Source organism: Dreissena polymorpha, chromosome 2 (assembly GCF_020536995.1).
Source record: "Dreissena polymorpha isolate Duluth1 chromosome 2, UMN_Dpol_1.0, whole genome shotgun sequence".
Taxonomy (NCBI): Eukaryota; Metazoa; Mollusca; class Bivalvia; order Myida; family Dreissenidae; genus Dreissena; species Dreissena polymorpha.
The window spans coordinates 68440588-68465943 of NC_068356.1; the positions used below are offsets into that span (position 1 = coordinate 68440588).

At 36.1% G+C, this 25356-nt stretch overlaps 1 protein-coding gene across 1 annotated transcript; it reads left to right on the top strand.

Annotated features, from left to right (window-relative positions):
• The first annotated feature begins 65 nt into the window (after positions 1 to 65).
• On the top strand, positions 66 to 16615 carry LOC127867470 (transcription factor Sox-10-like). Its single transcript, XM_052408627.1, has 3 exons — positions 66 to 656; positions 13753 to 14093; positions 14283 to 16615. The coding sequence occupies exons 1-3, from the start codon at positions 295 to 297 to the stop codon at positions 15068 to 15070; spliced, it is 1491 nt and encodes a 496-aa protein (XP_052264587.1). The 5' UTR covers positions 66 to 294; the 3' UTR covers positions 15071 to 16615.
• The last annotated feature ends 8741 nt before the right edge of the window (positions 16616 to 25356 follow it).

Below are 25356 nucleotides of genomic sequence, written 5' to 3' on the forward strand. Positions count from 1 at the left end.
AGAAACATGAAGTTATTGGTCGATATTGTAAAATGCCGGTAGCTACTTTATTAATCGTTGAAGGAAATTTACAACATTATCGTTTTGACAGCGAACAGAGATCAGTGTGTGCGTTACGTTAAGGGGCCAGTTTAAAACAAATCTACTGTACTTGACGTAAAGAGTTTTAAATGCAGTTGTAATTAACTAATTTTGGACAAAAAAAGTAACTTACTTAAAGGACGCAGTGATAATTGTGATAGACTAAAGCTATATATTGTTTGCGATTTTGGGCTGAACATTACGATCGTATACATGCTGGAGAGAAACTTATTAAATACAACAATGAGCGACTCTGAGGAAAGTCATGGTGACCCTAGCAGCCCCGATCCTCTGGGCCTCGGACCGGAAGCAGTGAAGAAGGTGTCACCGGAAATAGAGACCGACTCGCTCCCGGAGAAGATACAGGAAGCGGTGTCGCATGTACTCAAGGGATATGATTGGTCCTTGATCCCGATGCCCCAGCGCGGCCCTGGCGGCGAAAAGCGAAGACCGCACATTAAGCGGCCGATGAATGCGTTCATGGTGTGGGCGCAGGCTGCGCGCCGGAAGCTCGCGGATCAGTACCCGCACTTGCATAACGCTGAGTTAAGCAAGACTCTTGGAAAACTTTGGAGGTATGTAGTTTTACTTAACAATAGTTTTGCTGAAGTTTAATTTACAGTCACCCGTTGCGTTCAATTTGTCCTAGTCGTGAGCTTTACTTTTCGTGAACTTATTTTTAAATCGTCGTTTTTGCTTGTACTTGGTCTGGTTGATACACAGTCTATTTTTAATGCTCAAATCACGCGCTGTTGTTTTTTTATGTAACATTATACCAACATTACCGTCTCTCTATAAATTTCACCGCTGCAGTTGAAGCTTTTTCCTGCTCTTTTGCAATTTTATCTGAAGTCGCTTTATCGTAATGTTTCTTCTTGTGTTTGACATAACGATATTTCCCCCCACAAGTGCTTAAAATTCGTGAGACGTTTTCGCTACCGGTACTCGAAAAGTCCACAAGATGAAGATGTTATCATTTCCACAAACATTTTTGCATGACTGTTATGTCGTCATTAACCCTTTTCCCCAGCTACTCGTGCACCTCACAGCACGTGCATCCATCTGGACCTCCCGTATGGACGCCCCTTATCTGATTCCTAATTTGCCAATTTATTGCAATTACATGCTGGTGTAAATTGAATTATGTGCCGTCACGTAACTTTTGGTGAAAATCTTCCGTGTTTAATTAGAACATAATGACGTATTTATGTTATGTGTCAAATGTTTCCAGCTTTCCTACTGAATGTTTTACAACATTTACAGACTGTAACGAATTCCGTAGTTGAATGTCACAAATATAATGTATAAAATACAATTAAACAATAAATAAGAAATAATGATAATAATATATAAAAATCCAGTGATTCACCTTCTAATGAAATATTATATTAGAATGCCTGTGCATATATTTTTGTTTTTATGTTGCGTCCATAAAGCAGATTGGACATAATGAAGGCAAGAGCAAAATGTTGTATATATGTGGAATGTTTTATTTATGATGTCGTAAAACCTTATCAAAGTCAACCAGTTTATTCAGTTTGATGCATGACGTCGCGTTAACGTTCTAGCTTAGTAAATCACTAGTACGCCACCTTTGCAACTAACTCATGATATAACGTTATATCATGTAAAGTTTTAAACTTTTATTTTGGTTATTTTGGAATCCTTGATATTTTTATCGTTGGTGTTACTGTTGTCGTTGATTGTGTTGCTGTTGTGTGGTCTGTGAATTATAGAAACCATTTTCGCAATGTGCTAGCATGCAATGAAAAACTATTGCGATCCTTTATTTGTATGCAACACACAAACAATGCGTTAACTTCGTTGCGACTTTAACGCTACTTTCCTCGTAGCGTTAAATTGCGGTAAAAGGGATCAAATACACGCCACGGTGATACATATCAATCTCTCGGTCCGGTCGTTAATTTTACTATCTTTACCTGTAGGCGACCGTGCAGTAGTTTGTTTTTTATGTTGTCTGTTCTAAAATAAAACTCTCGCGTTTTACCCTCATCAACAATTTTGTCTCTTCATGAAGGGTACTACAATGAGTTTCTTACCAACATTAATGAACAGTCCATACCAATTCGTATATTTTGTTGCCTGATGCCAGTCCTTCCTTTTTTTTTTACCATTACTTGTAAAAACACGAATCGTATGCTTTCCTTTATGAATATTTAACCCTCAATATCAAACCCACCCAAAATAAAACATGTGGTACTCTATTTTCTACAGTATGAACTTGACTATTATGAAAGTTGACAAATAATTCATCACAATTCGCCAAGGCCTTGCAGATGGTTATATAAAACTGTTTTACCAGATAACAGATATATCAAGTATTGCCCCGCTTATCACTCGAGAGTATCTGCCCAGATGTCGACTCATTTAAGTGACAAGTTGGTCTTCTTACGATTCGCCCATTAAATCGTTCGAGGGCGCTTAAATTTTTCTGCACTAGGATGATTTTTACGGCTCTAATTTAAGAGCTACTGGATGGGATATGGTTTTTTTTTCAATGCTGAGAAGTCTTCATTAGATTTAAGGACTATTGGATTTTATCACGCGCATATTTCTTTTTAAATAAAAATCAATACTTCGCGTGTGCTATGCTATGCATACTGAGTGCTTAATAATTACCTTGCACAACCATATGCTACTTTGTAAGCAAAATTAAATTACATTTAAATAAATCAAACGTGATCATTTCTTTACATATGTTCGCAATCAAGTATAAGATAAGAAAGATCAACTCGTTGGCTAGACATGATATGCCCCTTTTCTTTGTATGCATTTTCAAATCAAGATCTAACTTCTGTATTAAAGCACTGGCCAAGGCAAACACATGTCTGTTCGTACACCGGTGTGTGAATTCTCGAAAAAAGAGACAAAAACCGGATTCGTGCCTAGATGTCTTCGTACCCGAGCTAGCAAGTCACTTCAGATACTGACACTTTATAAATTCAAGGATCTGTTATTGTACGCGATAAATCGAAAACAAATATTGATTGCTCTTTAAGAGATAAAAAAAACACGATTTGTTACCGAAAAATAGATAACGGACCTCTCTAATAAAAACCAATAGCGTCTCGCACAAACGTCTTTGATTATAAATCGAACCGTGATTTTTATAATGATGAAGATGCCTATGTGGTTTCAACAGGTATAAATATAAGTCACAGTCGACCGTGCTATAAAATGTTTGTAAAAATATAACAGGCATCGTATATCCTTTATTTTATATCGTCTTAGTATTTCATTTTTCCGCTTTGTAATAATAAATAAGCTATTCAAAGCAATACTAAATAATTATTATTATAGTTTTTAAGGATATAGTTGTTTCCGTGTTAACCGTGCACTTGGATTTTGTTCGTGTGATACGATGTACTTGTTTTGGGTGTTATTATCCCTTTTTTCACGTTTAACCCATTTATGCCAAGTGGACTCTCCCATCCTTCTAAATAGGATCAATTTATTTCCAAAATTATGGATGTCTATTATATGTATTTCTATATTTAGAATATTTATTAGAGAAATTCCTGTAAGCAAACATCACAGACCCTGTGCGTCTCATCTGGGTCTACGCTGTTTGCCAAGGCCTTTCTTCTAGACGCTCAGCATAAATGGGACTGGGTTAATACTAATATACTCTGTGTTTACGAGTCTATGGTCCACAGGTTTGGTTTGTGTCGATGTCGATTGCTTTTATAATTTGCTTTTATAATTTTAGAATGTCTACATTTCCATAATCCCGTTTAAATAAAGTTTGACGAAGATTTTATATCTGCTTTATTTATGAAAATGCATCTTGTTTTGCTATACAGAACTTCATTAAATATTATTTGCTTGAGTGAACATTTCCGAATTCCATTTACAATGGTTTCCGAAATATTATTATACAACTTATAAAAGCAATCTGAGTCATTGTAGAATGAAGTTCTAATGTACCGGTATGCTATGCTTGATAAGACCCCGATATATGTGTGCGATCGTTCAACTCTATAAATATTAACATAAATAACACGCTATGGACCATAAATAGTTATTGGCCTTATGAAAATATTATTTGCATGTAATTTGGTTTCGAATTCATATCCGCCTAATGCATGCGTCTATAAAAACCGGATATTTGTTAGGTATATTTTCATCGCAACAAATTAAAATCAACATTAAATCGTAGGTGTAGCGCAGTAATTGAGTTACTAAGGTATAAGTTAAATGTTTCTTAATGGAATACGCACAGACGCACGTAGAAACCGGAGTGGGTGGGCTCAAATTGATTTAACCCTTTAAGCGCTGGAACGGAATTTCGAATGGCTTTGCAAACAGTTTGGATCCAGATGAGACGCCACAGAATGTGGCGTCTCATCAGGATCCAAACTGTTTGATATTCTGTGGCGTCTCATCAGGATCCAAACTGTTTGCTATTCTGATAGTATTCTTTGAAAAAAATCGAAGAAATGGCTAATTTTAGAAATTTAGCAGACGACATTTTAGCAGACGACAAATTTCCCAGCATGCAAAGGTTTAAGATTTGATTCATATCCGTATTAATTAAGCAATGAGTTGCATTCGTTAATGCATGCACAGATTGATAATTTAATTGGCATCATCCATCGTAGTAGTTTATGTAAAAAAATATGATAGAAAATGCTTTGATAAATGCACCAATTTTCTATATCAGTACTAGTAATCCTCTGGTCGATTATATTTTGATACTTTTTCAATATGAAAGTATTGCCTAGCAAATTTCACGTCGTATAAAATGAACACTATGTGGCGGTGACCTTCGAATTTATATGCACTAGCACTGCATCTCAGGCATTTTACTTTCTTCTACATAACGACAGAATTTAAGGACTCGGGACAGTGCCTTTCTTAATTGTATAGAATTTAGTGTTTTTATTTACATGTAGTTGCTTGTATGGGCATGGTGCGTAGGGATTGTTTTGTTTATGACTTTCGATCAATGTAAATGTCCTGCACTTAGAAAAGGGAAAGACCAAACATACCTTCTTAAGATTGGAATGCATTGGCCGCCCCTTGTTAACATCGTATTTACTTCAGTGCGCGGGTTCAACATTCTTCTTCTTAGTGTCCGGTGTTTCCGGTAGTAAGTATCTGAGTCTATTCTGGTTACAAAACCGAATTATCTCAAGGGTGCGCGCAACAATGGATGTTTACACACTTGGTCAACGGGGATTAATTGGCTTAATTGGTCGTAATTAAGGTCTAATTGATAACGGTCTTTGCAGACAAATCGGAAATCCAACTTAATGGTCAGAACGGCCTCTCTATTGGTCACTCTGTTGCGTCGTTCCTCCGTCGTTCGTTTTCGGTCAAGTTGTTCATTTGACAATGATGTTTGCATATGCTCTATAACGTTATAAGCAACCGCTCAAGCGCGATATTATGTAAACACTAGATATACATTGATATACACGAAATTCGAATTGCTTACGCCTTAATTATCTTAATTATGTATTTTTCCCGTCCATTTTAGAAATTTATTTTAACAAATCAGACCTTACATAAATACTATCATAGCCTTAGTTAATTTAAGGCATAGACCCCCACCCCATATGCACAAAAACAACAAAACAACAAAAACACACAGATACAAACGAAATTAAATTCTCAAAATTGCGAATTCTAGCGACAAAACCAAGCATTCTTCATTGCATCATAATTGATTGTTCTGCACGATGACTTCGACACCTTGATGTTTTAAAACATGTCAAACGCACGTGTTGATTGATATGTCAAAGTAATCGAACGTTTTAACGTGTTTACACCGCTGTCATTCATATATTTGAAAACATCGGTGTCAATTTTGATTTGACGTTTTGAGTTTGACGTTCAGTGCATTTTAAGCGTGTATTGCAAGAAATAAATCCTTCAAACGCATGGATTTATTATTTTCTTTACATTTCAATATGACCCAATATCTCATGAAACCTTAATTACAATGACAAATTAACAGTATTCACATAAGAAATAACATTAAATAACGTATTATGTATGTAAAGTACGTGGTTGACGTTTGCACGTTGACGTTAACCCGTTTCTGTGGTAAACAACGCACCAGTGGGTCATGATTTATACTAAACCGCTTAAGGAAAATCGGAAATAAAAAGAAACATCCCGATTTGTATTACTGACATTACATATACATGTGTGTCATTATTTGATACTTAAAGATATTATATCAAATATAATGGAAATATATTCGTTTCGATGAAAAAAGATATGTCAAACCACGTCACAGCACTCGTGCACACATGAATTATAAGCTTTAGTACAATAAATAATATTAACGTTATTTTCCAGGAAAATACATAACCATTTTCGTGTGTGTATATATATATATACTTGTTGAACTTATAACTGTTTTGTGGTCGAGCTATTTAAATGATTTTAAGTGCAGTCAGAGTTGATGGTTTAACTATGGTGTCTTTCAAATTTGCAGCAACTTTAATTAGTTCCTACAAAATGTGAACGTCATAAATCTTGTTTTCGTCATTGTATCGTTTTGCACTTTTAAAACATGCTTACATTGCATATTAATATTAAATGTGCCAGTGTTCTTAATTTATAATAGGTCTGAAAATTGTCGTTTGTATTTTAGCGTATGAAGGAGAAATAACGGTAGGGACCACTTACCCGAAATATTACCACATTTCGCTTGTATGATATAATTCAAATTATTTTGTTTGCGAGTCAAACTGCACATGTATTTCAATAGAAAAGCTCGTAAGATTATCAAGAAATGTATGTACACTCAGTTTGTATTTTAAGACTGTTCCGGTGATATTAAATACTGTTACAGTAATAACATATTCTTATTGATCCCTTTATTGTTAACACATAAAACAACGCTTTTTTTTATTTTCGTTTAAAGAATTTCTCGTCTTCGAGAAAATCCAATTTAGGCGGAAAGGTTCGTCCCTGATAAGCCTTTTCGCACTTCACAGGCTAATCTGGGACGATACATGGCGCACATGCAGTATACCTTGTTTGCAAGAGCGCCGCTCACATCTGTTTGGTTATTAAAAGACACACCGACGACATGTCACTTTATTATTTTTATTTAGTGCTCATGGAAGCCATATAGTTATTTCTCTAGGACATTTACACTAATTACGAGCTTGGTTTACCTTACGACGAAAATTACGGTGTTAATTGTGGTTCAGCGGCTTGGTTACACGTATGTCAGTTTGGACAGATTTATGCAAGTTTCACAACAAAAATATTTTATGGGACACTGGTGTGCGGAGATTCTGGCCAAAAAATCAGGTTTCGTAAGATTTGCGGCAAAACAATGTTAAACAACCGGATGACGACTGCTTACGCGTTCTGCTAGTCCGTTTATGAATTATAATGCATGAACATGTATATTAATTAAGTACTCGCAATGGAAGAGACAATAACGTGTGAATCGGGCAAACGTGTGTGAGCTGTACTTCGTGTGTAGCTTCGTTGATTTTTTTACCAAATGATTAAAACAAAAATTGCTTCTATTTATTAGTTAAGTATACGTGAATCTGATACGAATATGCTTTCAGCGAAGCATATAGGGGACGTTGTTTCTTGAATGCTATTTTGAATGAATGTATCTAAAAGAACTTACATTTAATGGTACCTTAAGATCTGATATACCTTTATTAATTTCCATATGCATTCTATGTCTTTTCAAAGTTACATGCTTTACTGTAAACTCTTTTTTATATTTGAAAAGTAAAACAATAGATATATCATATTCTCCCGAGTGATAAAGTTGTGCTTGAACTATACTTGTTATTTTGTTAACTGCAATGCTACGATCGATGAAGTACGACGTTACGTATCAATTACGTGAAGATATTCTGACGTTTACTTGAACCTGTATTTAAGCTTTATTTCAACGTTTCAAAAATTGTACATTGCTGAATGACCTTAAATGTTCAACTGTGACAAATAAGATGGATGTCAAATGTGAAAAAAATCTGTACGTAAATTTTATTGGCTGAAATAAACCCTGCGGTGATTACATAAAACGTTATCCGCTGTCAGATTTCCTTTTGATTTATGCGAGACATAATGAACTTGTCAACGCGTAGGGTTTACCAAACCATCGTTAAACGCGTACGGATGTTTTGCGTTACGCTAAGGCCGTCAAGTATTGAAAAAACGTTTGCGTAAGCAACGGAAATGTCCACGAGGAGATATGACAGGTTTCGAGCACAGCTCAACCTCCGCGCATATATATTTTACATTCAAACAAATAATTATTATAAATACCACAACTCTTAAGGTTATTAAACATTAAAAGGTGTTAAATTAGTGTTAGGTTTGTCGTATTTCGTTTAATTGCACAAGTGGATCAGTTTCAAACTTAAGGTATATGTTGACCTGAGCGTGTCCCGTGCGAGTATTTTATTAGCTTCGTGCAAGCGTTTGTTTCAAAGTTCATGCCCATAACATATTTTGCTCCCAGTATAACGTTCTTGCCATTTTTTTCTGGCCTAAGACAATAACCCAAAACGCTCGCAAAAACATGTGGCAGGATTTTGTTGACATTTCATACACAGGTTCACAATTTAAAATATTTTTTAACTATTTAACATTGTAATTTTGTGTTGCGCTATAGAAAACGGTACGGCTTTAGTTACATACGAAGTAACTGCGATGTAAAGCGTCGCGCATTGTAAACATAGACGATTAGTCATTTATTTTCATTTGCAACTTATAAACTTCGTTGGGATTGACCTAAAATGTTGTTGTAACCTCCGTCGTGCAAAAAATACCTCAACAGAAGCTGTTAATTAATTGGAACGTTACACGAAACGTCCTCAAAATACCGTATCGGCGAAGAAACTGGTGACGCGTTTTATATGCCTTTTTATCGGATAAAAAATGAAGTCTAAAAACCCAGTCATGACACGACGTAAGCGTTCATTCGAACGTAAGTCCTATTTTGACGTTGGTTGTTCGGAATTAAAATTCGACGTCGTTAATAATACTGTCACCTGCGAGAATGAAATGTTTTTACGATTCATAAAATGCAAATTATATGGTTTATTGGACCCATTTTCACATCTTGAACGCTTCAGCCATCAATTGAAACAAGTATTAATTAGTAGATTTCTGAAGGCTTTTTCGTGCTGGATTGAGTAATACAAGATTTTTTTGCGGCCTGTTCTTGTTGTTGTTAATTTTTTTTATGTATGAACGTGTAGACAGTTAAAATCGTCCTTCAGAGACTTTATCCGCTCATTTGTTATCTACATAAGTGAGGTTGCAACACAGAATGCGATTATTCTTAAATGTGCGCGTATTTGTTTTGTTGCTTTATACAAACAATGCAATGTATCTTAGATAACTTATTATATGGAGCCATAGTGAAATCCATGTTAAGACCTTCTACAAAGAAGTATTTTAAGTTATTGTTTATAATAGAATTTTAAAATTAATTTCTCCGGAGTTGAATCCGGGTTTGAGTTTGTATTACCATCATCTCAAGTCGCTAAGTCGTCAGTATTAACGCTTTGTTAAAAGAACAAAGATCTTTAGGGATCTCTTTAGGGAACCCTTAACATCGCCCATGGGTCTTTGCAATTCGATAGCCTCCGGTCTAAGTGTTCGAAGGGTCTAATTAGATCCCATAACGGCCCACTTCGTCAACGCGAATATATTGACTCCGCACTGTGCACCCACTTGTCGACGGACACGTGTAAAGTTCGCACCTAGGCCGCTTCATACCCGAGGCCGCTTCTGTTTTAGAGGGCGCACTCTTCAAGTCCGTGGGGAAAACATTTAAGGAAAACACATCACCCTTTGCTGAACATATAATTAAATCTTCCACAATCCGTGATCGTCGGCTCTTTCAGTTCGCTAAATACAGCGTAAAGAAAGTACATAAACGGTTTAAATGAAGTCTAACATTTCAAACAGGAAACCCGATATTTGCTCTGCTTCAATATGCGCCCAGTCAAGTGATATTTCGCATACGATGTAATTATTTTTACGAGGGCCAACAGAAAGTAACAATTTAAATTCATTTTGTTCAATATTACAGCCGAAATTATTTCTTTGGAAACGGTGAGCTATCATTACAATTAGTTTTATTTCCATCAACTGAATTTATGAAATTTATACCAATATCCCGTTAAGTTTAAGTGCGAGTTTTATTTATTTAATCGTAGATTTTAAAACTTTATTGGTACAATTGTTGATTTGTTTATTGAAATTCTTGCATTCCATGTATAACTATTTTGTTCGCTTAAAACGTCAGAGGGTAATGTAATAAATTAGTTTAAACGTTTCTTTAAACGTTTCTTTGCGTAACGTCATCGTAATTCAAAGTGAAATGCAAATGAACCATAAATTGCAAATACTTTGGTGGCACCAATCAGAGCGTTATCTACTGCAGCTATATGCGAGCGATTTATACAGCTTTAAGAAGAAACAGTTAAAACGTCACAATGTGTGACGCATCTGGCGGGATTATTCATTTGTACCTAAATTCGCGTTTTTTGTGTGACATTATTTATTGTTATAGACAGTATCTTCTTAATAAATCAGCTATGCCTATGTAACGGATTTTATTGCCCGATTTCCATTTCTAATTTTTATTACCGCAACCTCGATTTTTTCATCTAATTTTTACCTACACGCCTCTAATGTTTGGAAGGCCATAAAATTTGGATTTTAATGGCGCTTTTAAAACGGTCTCTTACAAATAACTGCCGGGGCAGTCAACTATCAAATTAAAATAAATGTTATACGGGCAGTTAAGCATCTCGTGTTTATTAAAGGAAAATCTTAATTTGATCGACGACACGTTCGTATTTAAGCTTCTGCTTCAAACTGTAAAGAAAATATAATACAGTATTCTTTTTGAACATGAACAAATCGTTTGCAATTGGTTCATTTCCACTTTGTATTTTCTGAAATTAAAGCAACGTATTAAATTTGCCAGACTTAAATATAATTGGCTTACAATACTATTATAACAAAGAAATTCAAAATGAACCAATCAAAATATCTTATATAGAAATGTTATGAACAACTACAATTTGATTGGCTCATAAGTGACTCTTATTATAATGATTTTAAGTGGTCGTGATTTTCGGACCATATTAATTAGGGCTGCACCGAATATCCGAAATATCCGAGATTCGCGGATTCAAACGAGGATTCGCGGATCTAACCGTGATTGGTAAAATCGGTTTCGAATCCGGATCTTATTTGAGTTTAACCTTTCGTTTGCGTTTATTGTTTCTTTCGCCCTAATACGTTTCGTCAAATTGTTTCTTTCTGTTTGAAAGGCTGACTGGTATGTAGTTTGTCACAATTATCGCTACTTTTTCGACAAAAACATGGTACTACACAGTCTACTTTCGTTTTCGATGGTGCAAAATGGCGCAGAAGAAAAATCGCGATGCACATAAACAATTAAAATCCTCGGTGTGGAAGCATTTCGGGTTTTATCAGCATACTAATTCTGGCTTATGAGTGGTCGTTACGAAGTATTTTAATGATACTTATTGCAGATTGCGTATGATGCGTTTTTTGCTTGTTAAAATACAGCGTTATTCATATTATATCTGCCTGACATAGATGTGTTTAATATGAGATATTATTATTAATGTTTGTCGTTAAAATGCTTACACCATTTCGTGTATGTGCGATTTTGAGAAATTTGCGGAATCTGGACCCGGTTATAAATTTTTTTTCGAACAACGTAAGTCAATTTTGTCATCTACTTAGTATTTGTTTTTGTTTTTGATGTCGTTATTTCTGCTTCCACTACTGCTGTTGCGGCTGCAGCTGCATCTACCAATGCTGCTTAAGTAGTATACATATTAGTATCTGTAAAGTTAATAATAATAATAATAAAAGTTAATTACTTTTCTCACAAGACATATATACGTTCTGGTGTTTCAAAACATAATTTTGGTTATAACAATATAAATTATAATTTATTTTGCGTATTTTTACTTTCGAATTAGGATTCGAACCGATATTCGATAGCCGAGCCTTTGGATTCGAATTCGGATCCGATTGAAATTTTGGATTCGGTGCAGCACTAATATTAATGTCAGCGTCGAGAATTTGAACTTAAGTCATATAATATTATTTAGCGGACCAAAAGTTAAAATCGAAAAGTGGACAAATTCCTGGACTAGTCCTTATTTCGGACATTTCACCCATCGTCCCAAAGTTGCGCTTACAACTTTTGCGACTGACGATAACAACATAAATAAAATAAACAAAATCAAACGACCCTTGAATCATGATCGTACGGTGTGTTTAATGTGCGACACAGCGAGAAGTGTCACAGAGTTTAATGCCTGACCCGACACTCCTTTCTTCCACACAAACGTGAAACCGGATACCCGAACTTTGGAGCGCGTGGCAGTACGTAACAAAATTAATCGATTTGTATGTATTCGGATTATTTCATGTCCATATAAAATGCAGACGACATATTGGCGCCCAAATCGTCTCGATTCCCACTGGGAAGGTGATAGAACCTCGAATAAAACCCAACACCGCCTTAGTGCGCCATTTCTTTCTGCAACAAAACGCTATGAAAATACTTAACCCTTACCGACATATTCGAATTTGTGTTGTGAATCAGACGTGTCAGTGCAACGCGGAAATACAAGCCGGCCAAGAAACGATGCCAACGGCTCTATATACACGCGACCCGCCGCAAGCGAGTACTTTTAAGTTCAACTTTAAAGCGGCAATATTACCGTTGAGGTTCAGTTCGAAGCAAGGCGTTAAAATGGGTTAATTTTATATTTGCTTCGTGATATTCACAGACTTTATAGCGAAAATACATTATTAAGTCAAAAACAAAATCAAGTACATACATTTCGTTTCCAAAGGACAGCTATATACATGTAGTTATCAAGCTGTAACTACACATTGTAATGCCAATAAACAGCCACTGCGAATTTCCATGTCAAATATTAAGTCGTTCTGATGGTGTTTTGTTTTAAATTTCCATTGACTGATATTAAATCAATGTGTTTACCATTTGGTTCAGACGATGGAACAGAACGGTTCTATGATCATTTTATTAGTATTCAAACATGTCATTGTTCTGTGATTGGCGATGTAAACAGTCACAATTTAAAAAGTGATATAATGTTTATAGACGTAAATTCGGCTAAAACACTTTTGTAAACATTCCTTTACACTGAAGCATGGCCACGTTGATGAATTGAGGTATTTGGTTGAAAATTCGTCTCGTAAAATCGGAAACAAAATATGTCCTGTATGTTTAAAAGAAAACAACAAATAAATAGACAGCGCGATATGTGCGGAACTTCCTAAATTCGTCAATCTTTATACGCATGGATAAACTAGATACATTGCGCAGTGTTTCAGTATGGTAAAGAAATAATGTTTACTGTATAATGCTTGACCATTGTGTTTGTAAACTGAAGCTTGGCTATTCCCGTCTATTTGTACAAATTTCTTGGCTGCTATAATAGTGAAAGTCGCTGTTGTCGTTAGCTGTTGTTGTTGTCCATTGCGGGTTTTCTCACAGTCCCCGTTGCTATTGTTGTTGTGACGTTACTAAGATACCTTAATCATTATTGATGCTGACTCTTCCAATATTCAAGTTCTTTCAAAGTCGTCATAATTTAATCATAAACAACATCTTTTTTCAAGGTTACTCAACGAGGAAGAGAAGCGACCGTTCGTCGACGAGGCGGAGCGTCTCCGCGTGCAGCACAAGAAAGACCACCCCGATTACAAGTACCAGCCGCGGCGCCGAAAGCCGCTGAAGAACCCCAACCAAGACAACAATAACCCCAACCCACTCCCAAAGGGCGCCTTGTTCAAGGGGATCGACGGCAGCTCGCCGTCAAACATGAGCGATGACAGCAGTGACTGCTCCAGCACCCACAACCCCCACGGACCGCCGACGCCGCCCGCTACGCCCAATCACCAGGAGCTGATCAACCTACAGAAGTGCATGAATGACCGTCTTCGCGGCCGACATATGCCAGGTACTTTCCCCTATTGTTCTGTTTGAGAATCGAAACAGTTTCAATTCACATCGCGTCGCGCTGCGTGGTCTTTTGAAATTCACTTGATGTTCCCTTAAATAGGCTCTTTAAATAAGCGAAGAAATGTTCACTTTTCAGAATGAATAGCGGTAAAAGATATTTAATTAATAAATAATTTGTATTCTCCAGGCCATACACAAGCACATCCGATAGACTTCAGTCGGGTGAATCTTGGAGACTTGGCCGTACCGGAAGTGATGCCGCTGGACACGTTCGACGATCACGAGCTCGACCAGTATCTGCCTAGCGGAATCCCGAGCAGCGGTCACATGGGCAACCACAACCAATCAGAACAGTACTCCTCGTGTTACCAAGGCAACGTGGTGACGTCATCCACCTCGGCCTGGTCCAACGTGTTCCGCCCCTCCACCGGCTCATGTATGCAGTCATACTCGCAGAACGGCAGCAGCTTGAACGCCAACAACGCCAGTAACAACAGCAGCAACAGCAGCAACAACCAGATAAGCACCGCAAACACCAGCATTCCATCCCCATACGACCTATCAAGCGCCAACTCCCCTACACAGACCGCACACTCACCGAACGCCATCCATAACAGCCACCAGACTTCGTCTCCGAACGGCGGCATGCACAGCCCGAGTTACCCCGGAGGCGTCGGAAATCCTGGCTGCAAACTGCGTGACGAAATCGGCGAAGCCGGCGTAAAGATCGAGCCCGTAAATCACTCGAGAGGTCCGGCGCCTCGGTACCATTGTGATACGAAATTTGACTATAACAGCGCGGCGTTGTCTCGATTTGACGGCAGTGCTCATCAGAATTTGTCGTACGCTGGTTCAAGTGCGCATGCGCAATACATGCACTCGCTGAACTATTCGCACATGGGTGTGCCGAGACAGATGTTCAATCCCATCGCGGCCGCCGTTCCGGGGGAACAGCTGTGGGAGCGGTACACGTGAGCGCATGAGCACGTGCCTGTCACGTTCTTTTTTAAGGATCCAAGTATTTTTGATCGTGCGAATTCCCGCCAAAGTCGGTGGACAAAAAGGCGGGAAGCCAGCCTCAAGGAGGGTTCCGATTCACAAAGTGCTACTTAAACAGGAAATCATTGTTGATCGGCTCGTCGTTGCTATGGGATATAGTGTTTTAGAGACATGTTCGTGCACTGACATAAAGATACACTTGTGAATAGTGTGTTAGTGTACGTCCGATATAAAATCACAAGTCAAAATGATTTTAGATGGTCGAGAATTGCTTGACATAATTGCTATTTTATTAATTTATTACCACGTATTATTTTATATCCATTTGGACCCATAATAATTGTTATTTGCTATGATTCCATTTTCATTTTGCATAATTCTTTGATTTATTTTCATTGTATGCGTGTTCTACTGATGTATGCCTATAATATTACTTATTCATTTGTGTTCACAACACAAATAAGGTCCCGACTGCAAACTTTATATATGGGCCGTGATCTGTGAAAAGGGGTTTAATGCATGTCCGTAAAGTGTCGTCTCAGATTAGCCTTTGCAGTCCGCACAGGCGTATCAGGGACGACACTTTCCGTTGTTATGATATTTTCCGTTTACAGAAAGTCTCTTCTTAGCAAAAATCAAGTTAAGGCGGAAAGTGGCGTTCCTGATTAGCCTGTGCGGATTGCACAGGCTAATCTGGGACGACACTTTACGCACATTCATTAAGCCCCCCTTTCACAGAGCGAGGTTCATATATACATGTACATCAGCCTCACCAAAGTAGTTAATTCCTACCAAAACATATTTATCATTTTTCTAGAGATATATTTTTATAACATGGACACAATGTCTAACAAGGAGTCACAAATATATATATTTGGTTCCGGTAAAACGAGTTTTAATTGAGTTTAAAGAAGTCATTATGGAGATTTAAAAGGGCTGTGTATACATATTTCTAACATTTCTGTGATGTTCCTAAATATTGTTAAGAAGTGGTTGCCTTTAAGACAGAAAAAAGTCACAAAAACAATTATATGTACTTACTTAAACTTATAACAAATTATGGTCGTATAACCGGAAACAAACGTACTTTGTTGACCCTAGATAATAGTCACTCATTATAATGTAAACCAAAAATGAACCGACACAAGTAGCGCAGCATTTTAAAAAATATTTTATAGTCACGTATTTATACAAATGTCACTAATTATAGTATTGCTTGCATATTTATATACGATACTAGCTTTCGTTTTGTCTGCAATGCACTATGAAATGATGTTTTAATGTGTCACCTAATGTAAAATAAACCAGCCAATCGGTAATGAACAATGTGTGTTGAAGAAAACCACAAGTGCTTCAGATATTTGATAACTGTATATGTTTGTTAGGTTGTTGGTTTTCTTGTATTAATTACAACAAGATGTTTTGTTTTTATCCTGTTATGTCTCTAAGCATAGTGCAAAAAGTCTTAAACTGTCATATTTTAATGTACATATATGTTTGAATACATGTTTGAAAAAATAATTGTGTAAATGATGTTTGTTCTCCCACCACCAATTTACATCAATAAGAACGAAGATTTATTTAGATTGTTAGTCCGCCTTCAATATAACATGTTGAATTAACTATTGAAAAATATCATATTCGATAGTTATATACAAAATAGAAATTAAGTTATGTTATGGTTATAGATTTCTATACAACATGTACATTTTTGATACACGAACAAACAGATTCGCCAGTGAAAAACTTTTTTATTTCAGTCCCAAACTGAATAAATGCATTAGATTTTATTTCAAAATATCAATCCAAATTACTATCGCCCCTCTCTGGGGCTTATATAAGTCGATAGTTCCATTTCCCAAACATCTCCCATTTTCGATTATGACGTAAACTATCAATTTATTAGCTGGCCTTTTCGTTTTTTCGACACTTGCGACAACCATTTTCCAAGCCCAAGTGCGCAATACTTTGTACGAAAAACCGACGCATTAAATAAATATCAAAACGACAAACGAAACACAACAAGCCTGAATACGTTACCATTTCGGCAGCTTACACTGAATATTACTTGGAGTTTTGTTCCAGCGTGATACCAAGTCCCACCACAACATATGAGTCTTGCTGTGGAAAAACGGGGATCATGTGTGTCCGTTAAGTGTCGTCCCATATTTGTCAGTGCAGTCCGCATTGGCTAATGAGGGACGATTTCCCGCTTTATGTAATATGTTGTTCTTTTTTTAAGAAGTATATTCTTAATGATAATCCTTTTCCTAACTGCACAGGCTTATCTCGGACGACAGTTCACGCACATGCATTACACCCGTTTTTCACAGAACGAGATTAATATAGACTGAAAGATACATGTAAATGGAAGAAATGGTAAAGTCACGTGACAGCGATCAGGCATATGATTCTGCGACTAAATTAAATTAATCTTTTTACGGCTAGACTGAAATACGTACTTTTGGTTTTTATCTCCATGCGTACTCAAATTATGCTTATGATTATGTATGGATATACTATGGATCAGATATCAGACAAGACAACGAGCGACACTTCGGTTGTAACATGCAACGACCGCATAGCAACGTCAAAATAGGGCCATTTCAATGTCTTTCTTTCAACGGGCAATGTGACTTTAATGATCTGAACAGAGATAAAATAATGTTGCAATTTCAACTCCGGCGAAATTTCCACATTTATAAAGACATCATGAAACATATTTGCCAATAACGTACTCAATAAAACGACATTTAAAATGCATTAAACTCGTGAGACTATTAAAAAGAGAACCGCCTAAATTTTCCGCTCGCTGCGCACGCGCCATTATGTGGCTGTGCTCGATTTGTCGACCAGGTTTTGTAAAGAGTTTTGTGAACCGGCACACTTGATTATGTTCCAAAAGATTGACAAACTACTCCGGTGCATATTAATGCACTGATGATATTTAAAAGCATTTATATTCCATAATGTAATAGATTCAATTTCTGACTTACGATTTTTTAGAAGCAAACCGAATACATCAGCTTCAATTGCGGTAAAGTACACAAGGTATGCGCGTTATACAACTAACTACAGACCACGCACGCACAGTACTGTATGGACAAAAACATGGACATATCATTCCAATCACGAGGTGCAGAAATTATTGTCGGGAAAATTAATATTCATGATCTTTCCGTCAACAGTTGAGCAAAAATTGCTAGCACGTATAACTAAAATAATCATAGCTACCGTATAAAGCTGAAATTATTTTAGATAGAGAAAATATATCACTAATGTAGTTGGTGCGTCAAGCTATAGAAACGTGGATCTTTTTCAAGTGTTTATGCAGATGCCGAGTGATATTTATGTCACGATATCACTATTTCACAGAGTAAAACAACCGGGTATTGCCCTACCGTTGTGTAATATATCAGCTAAGGCGTAGAATTAAAGAGCGACGAGGATTGCCGTGTTGTAATGAGATGTTGTTTGTTTCGTTCTTTTTATTGTGCGATTATTTTCTTTAAAATAAATGAAAACATGCTTAAGCAGTCAAGTTTTAAAAAATCTGCCACAGTTGTACAAGCTTTTCGTTGTGGTTTTATTTAACCCTTTGCATGCTGGGAAATTTGTCGTCTGCTAAAATGTCGTCGTCTAAATTTCTAAAATTAGCATTTCTTCAATTTTATTTCAAAGAAAACTATCAAAATAGCAAACAGTTTGGATCCAGATGAGACGCCACGTTCTGTGGCGTCTCATTTGGATCCAAACTGTTTGCAAAGGCCTTCAAAATTCGGTTCCAGCACTGAAAGAGTTAATATCGTATGATACTTCTTGGCTACACACATGTCCTTACTACAATAACGCATATGGAGTTATTGAAATATAGTTGTATAAACATTCAGCGTGTGGAAGGTTAACCCAATTTATGCCTAGTGGACTCTCCCATCCTTCTAAATTGGATCAATTTATTTCCAAAATTAGGGATGTCTAGTATATTTATTTCTATATTTAGAATATTTCTTACATAAATTCCTTTAAGCAAACAGCCCAGACCCTGATGAGACATCGCATCATGCGGCGTCTCATCTTGGTCTACGCTGTTTGCAAATGCTTTTTTCCAGTACGCTAGGCATAAATGGGTTAATTTGAAAACACGTTTGTGTGAAAACAATATCATAAATATATACTCGTGGTTTGGTTATAGGTAAGTTGCAACGGCAATCATTGTTAATTACCAAAACAAGTTGTTTACATTATTAGCAAGGTAATCAATATTGATCACATTGCGGTTTTTACGATCCATAAATATCGTGCGCTTCCGCATTTACAAAAAGACTTATTTTAGAACGGTGCAAGCTTTTTATCTGGTTGAAACACATTAATTAATCAACTTATGTGGCATGATGTTAACACAGCTGTGGTTTGGTATTCTGTTAGCTTAACCCTGATATCCAAGCACGCATCTACTTGCCGCTAAGGTGTTTGTAACTGATAGGATTTATGACGTTTAAAGAAACATCAGTATCACTTGGGCATCCGCACGAATTGTATTTATATTATAATTGAACATGTACTGAATTTTTCCCCCAGTTGTTATTGTCTTAAATTCATCGATAACCACCCAACTTGATTCAGAAATGGATAATGGAATAAGTAATCAAGATGATTTTAAATGCTTAAATAACCTACAAATGAGTTGTCATGGCGTGTTATTTGTTGTCAAATGAAAACAAAAAAATCAAGGTTCCAGGAAATTTAAAGTTTGACCGCAATAAAATTTGAGCAAGAAAAAAATATTTACAATGCATCTGTAAATAGAAACGGCATGTGGTTGTGGTGTTAGTGGCTAAATTTAACTCACACCACAATGTTATGTGCTGTTTCAATTCGTCAACGCAAATGGCATTTAAACTAAAACATCTTTGTTTAATTTTTTATATTTAAACACGACTATTGCCAAGCAATAAAAGTCCCCTACCGGTAAAACTCCACCATGTTCAGCAATATTTCTAGTCTATTTGTTGCCATAGCAACCAGAATTCTTGACTTACGAACAAAATGAAATGACGTGCATAATCACCATATTGCCATCTGTCCATGATTCAAGTTTCATGAAAAAATATGAAAAACTTTTAAAGTTACCGCAGGATCCAGAAAAGTGTGACAGACTGACAGACTGACTGTCGAACAGACTCACAGACACACAGAGCGCAAACCATAAGTCCCCTCCGGTTTCACCGGTAGGGGACTAAAAATAATGCATAATGTTGAGCAAATCTTCTCTAAAAGTGATATAAAGAAACACTACGTTTTTTATGCTCATTTACATGTACTTTTATATATTTATTTGGATTTGAAAAATATGGCCTCGGCCTTGTAAACGTTCAAGGTGAGACACTTATTTATCTGAGTCGTACACTGGCCGCGTGTACAATCTTGTACACAAGTACATACTGACAAAGACAAATCATAAGTTATGATCGTAAAGTGGTTTTCATGTTTAATTTTCTACGTTTAGTTGCTATTGATGCTTTAAATAAAAAAAACGTTGTGTTTTACTGTTAGCTATAGGCGTGCAATCGTGGGGTTCCCAGTCGTGATCAGCAGACGATTTATTGCATTTTCAATATTTAAGTATTCCGAAGATAGTCGATGTGTCACGATTGGCGGGATTCTATTGCTCAAATAATAAAGCATGACTCTTTCAATATACTAAGTATTCTAACATTTACGTCGAGATATCGTGTAGGTTAATGTTTATATTTCCTTCAAAGGTATGAATAATGATCTTAATTTTTTTAAGACGTTGAAATAAAAAAAAACAAGCGATGTGTTTGTGAAACACTATGTCACCATATGTATGACCTTTGACCTTGAAGGATGACCTTGACCTCGACCTTTCACCACTCCCAATGTGCAGTTCCATGAGATACACGTGCATGCCAAATATCAAGTTGCTAGTTTCAATATTGCAAAAATGGACAAATGAGCGATTTTGAACCATATATTTGACCTTTGATCTCGAAGGATGACCTTGACCTTTCACCACTGAAAATGTGCAGCTCCATGAGATACACATGCATGCCAAATATGAAGTTGCTTACTTCAATATTGCAAAAGTTATGGCAAATGTTCAAGTTGGGGCAAACAAACACACCAACAGACAGAGCAAAAACAATATGTCCCCCATTTTAGTGGTGGGGGACATAAACATAATGTTAATTAAACTCCGCTTTTGATAACTTTCGCTTTACAATACTCGTTTTATTTTGAGGAAACGATTGATGTTTGATTTGATGCATTTGGAGTTTAAGACTTACTTTTCGGGACGTAAGTTGCCATACCAATTTAATGGTAAAAACTGCGATGTGATTACATTTCGGTATTTTGGAACGTGTCATCAGTATACTTATCACACAACAATGACGAACGAATAAAGTAAACTTTAGGTTAGTACTTAAGTAAAAAGTCCTTCAATTTATGTTGGAATCGGGTATATATCAGTGTGAATTAACCCATACGAAGACAAGTTAAGTGACCGCCATTTTAACTTGTTAATGGAATACCATATCGCGAGCAATTATTTACACGTTTACTATTTCTTTTTTCATTGACTTATATAGGTATATGTTAAGCAAACGCAATTCTTTATTTATAAATATAAATTAAATTAACTTGACTAAATATGAATCGCACAAGCATTGTTCTATAAATAAAGTCAAATGTAACACACACTTGTCGAAAATGTAACAATTAATATCTTACATGTACAATTTACGCATATAATTATTTTCGAGTTCACCTCACATAACCGACTTTTGTGCGGCTACAAACAAGAAACTAGTCAAACGCTTCATATACGGAAGTTTAACAAATCTTGCACAATTTTTCTTTGTTACGCCAAGAGGGAAAGTATTCTTGGGAAGACTGCATTTTTGTTGCGTTATCCGGCCAATCCAAATAGTTTCAGTCGCGTACACGTTGGCAAGGTTCTTTGTGGGCGTGTGGCAAAATTAATCAAGTTATCCGAAATATATCATACATCCGAAAGGTGCGCATATCATGGTGACCGAGCGTGGCATTATTAACATGTGTAACTCTTGCTGCAGGCTTTGTTGCGAAGCTTGATGAATGGCACTTCATCGATATACACCACTGTTACCAAACGTTCATTTATATCTGTCACTTACATTAATTTAAAATGGTGGTGTTTCTTGCAATTTCATTTTTTCAACTCATTTCGTTAAACCACACAACAACAACAACAACACATTAATAAAGTTGTAAATTGAAGATTCATATACGTGTAAAAATGACAACTCGTTTCGGTATTTTTGCGATTATCTGTGACCATTTAGTGTTTAGTTATTAGCTAAGTTGCACCTTCTGGGACACTCGGTGCCTGATCGTTATCGAAAATATTTTTAAAAAAATTCCGAAAATTTGTGGTTTGAATGTTGTATTCCGGTCGGTCTCGGGATCTTAGGACAAAGCGGCAAGAACTTGAACTGTTATGAAACACGTCGCTATTGTCTCGGCATTTTGGGGAGTCTTTTACAAGATGTCTGTGTTTTCCGCACTGAGCGGATTCTGCAAAATCCGGAATAAGCAGAGGCCTAAAAATGGCGGCGCGTGCAAGAGTTCTGCTCCGATCATGCGATCATGGGGGGGGGGGGGGGTAGAGCAACAGAAGCCGGTCAGAACTCTTTTAGAAGGTTCCGAATTAGTTGCGACTAGTTTCAGTGTGTTTTTTGTATAGCATCAGACAGGAATTTCTGATCTAATGTGAATAAAACATTAAGAATCTTGGCAGGAGGATTTCAGAAGTTACAGGGTCCAAATTATGAAACTTTTTAAATTATGATTTCGAAGTTTTCGATTTGCGATTCTGCTCTGGTACTGAGGTTAACATATGGTTTGTAGCAGCTAAACGGTCACTTACGAATAGTCCCGCTTTTAGAGTATTATGTACTGCGAGTTTTTTTTATAAGTCGAACCCAAATAGTATGGTAGTTGATATACATGAACCGTTGGCAATGTCAGACGGTTTGAAAAGGCAAACGTATCTTTTACGTTTGTTAAGAATCCACATAGGAGCGAAATGGGCGAGTACCGTTCCATTTCTCTATGATCATTGAATGCCAATACGAGCATTATATTGGATCTGAATGAAATAATCAGTTATTACTGATTATGCTAGAAAATTGACTTGCGTGTTTTACAAATTGATACACTGTCCATGGAATTCATGGTATGACTGGTCTTTTGTTATGTGTTTTAAGGATCTCTCTCACTGCGACAGAGTGTATATGCATCGCAGAATAGTGCCATTTTTATTCCCGATAATAGCAATGTTAATCCTGTCATATTGTTGCCGGCATATAATCATAAAAGCTATAATAGATAGCCATTTATTTTGATTGAAAATGACAAAAGATTACGCCATCCCATTCCAAACCCAAATTTCATCATTAAGTGGCTTAATATATTATATCGGTAATTCTATTTCAAACAAAATTGAAACTAAACTAAAAATATGGATAAATACACGCTGACATGTTTAAGTATACAACATATGCAGCTATATAATTATACTATGTGTTAATTATATGTGGTATGTTTTGTTTCCAGCACTATTTACACAGCATCAAGTTTTCACCACCACCCTTTCCCAGAACTTTGTCAAGTCGAGCGTATTTACATTCCGTAGGTGCCGTATTTTCGTCCTCGTAGTTGTCCGAAATACGTAAAAGACCACGTGTTTCTTTTTATGTTTGTGTATGTCAGGACACTGCATTTCATGATGCCTGAGCTATATTTAAAAAATTGAAGGCATAAACCATGTTTTCAAGATGCAACGCTACGTTACAGCAAAGTATAATTGTGCTTGCATCTTATTTTTTAAAGGCATGACTATTTTGAAAACAAAAGCAGTGTGACATATAAGCGTTTAATTTCTTTGAATAAACGTAAAATGTGCGAAAAGGCGTAAATATGTGCAATGATCTGCAATTTATATTCTATATGAAGAACAGTTTTCAACAGCACGTATCCAAATGTATGATACTATGTAAACGTTAAATATGATCCAAAGAACGTTTCCATTAATGTCAACATAATATATAATCTTCGCAAAGCACTTAATCAAAAGCCAATGCTCTTTGTCCATGTAGGCGAAATTTCCGTACTTAATTATGTAATAATTACATCATTGTCAAAACAAATTATAACGCCAACTTGGCACGTTGAACCAGTTCCATGCCCTAATTCGACCCCGAGTTTGAATGTACCTAGTCTACTGGATAAAAGTGCATGATTAATTAATGCCCAAATACGTGTGTGAACAGGTGTTAAAAGGGCACAAAAAGCAAATTAAATGCTATGTATTGCGACAAAAATCTGACAAAATAATAATGTATAACAAACAAAATAAGGTAAAACGTATTGTACTATAATTAAATATCAATAAAGATCGAAAGAAACTTTTAAAATAAGTTTGAACAGTTTTTTTTTAAACATAAGTCATTACAATTGTGGTCAGAAAATGCATTGTTATACTTCGATTTGTCGAATTGTTAATAAATGATTTTTGATACTGTGTCGTGTAAGACTTACGACATATATGTTTGTGGTATTGCGTTTTTTGTACTGGTTTTGTATTGCTATTACTACATGCATTTACTTGTATAGTTTATTGATCAATCAATATATAAAAAATAAATAATGACAAGGACATATGGCAACTAATACATTACAATATAGCGCATAATCAAAAAACATTAAATTTATAAAACGATATAATGCATAACTCAGTTTTTTAGATTGTATTAATGATACTGTATCTATATATGTGCATGGCCTATCTTATGTAATGGAGCAATGTAATGTTTAACAATGGTCACGTATATAATATTTATCAATCACATTGCATACTTTGATTTTAAATAAAATATAAAGTTATGCACGAGGCAAATACAGTCAGCATATTTTAAGGTTAATGGACTCTGTAAAGGATTTACAACCTTAAAAGTCATTGTCGAGAATCTTAGTGAATTATAGTAGATGATGAAATACCTTATTGCATAGTTATTACACGTACATGACATTGATAGCAATATGTAGCAAATTTTATGTTGAAATAAATTTAATAGTGTCAAAGGTCGAGAAATTTACTACGAAACATTCTGGGAAAGCAGTTCTTTCATTCATAAAAATTTACTTCTAATGATTTCGAACGACTACCATTTGGCACGAATACACTATCATCTAGACGC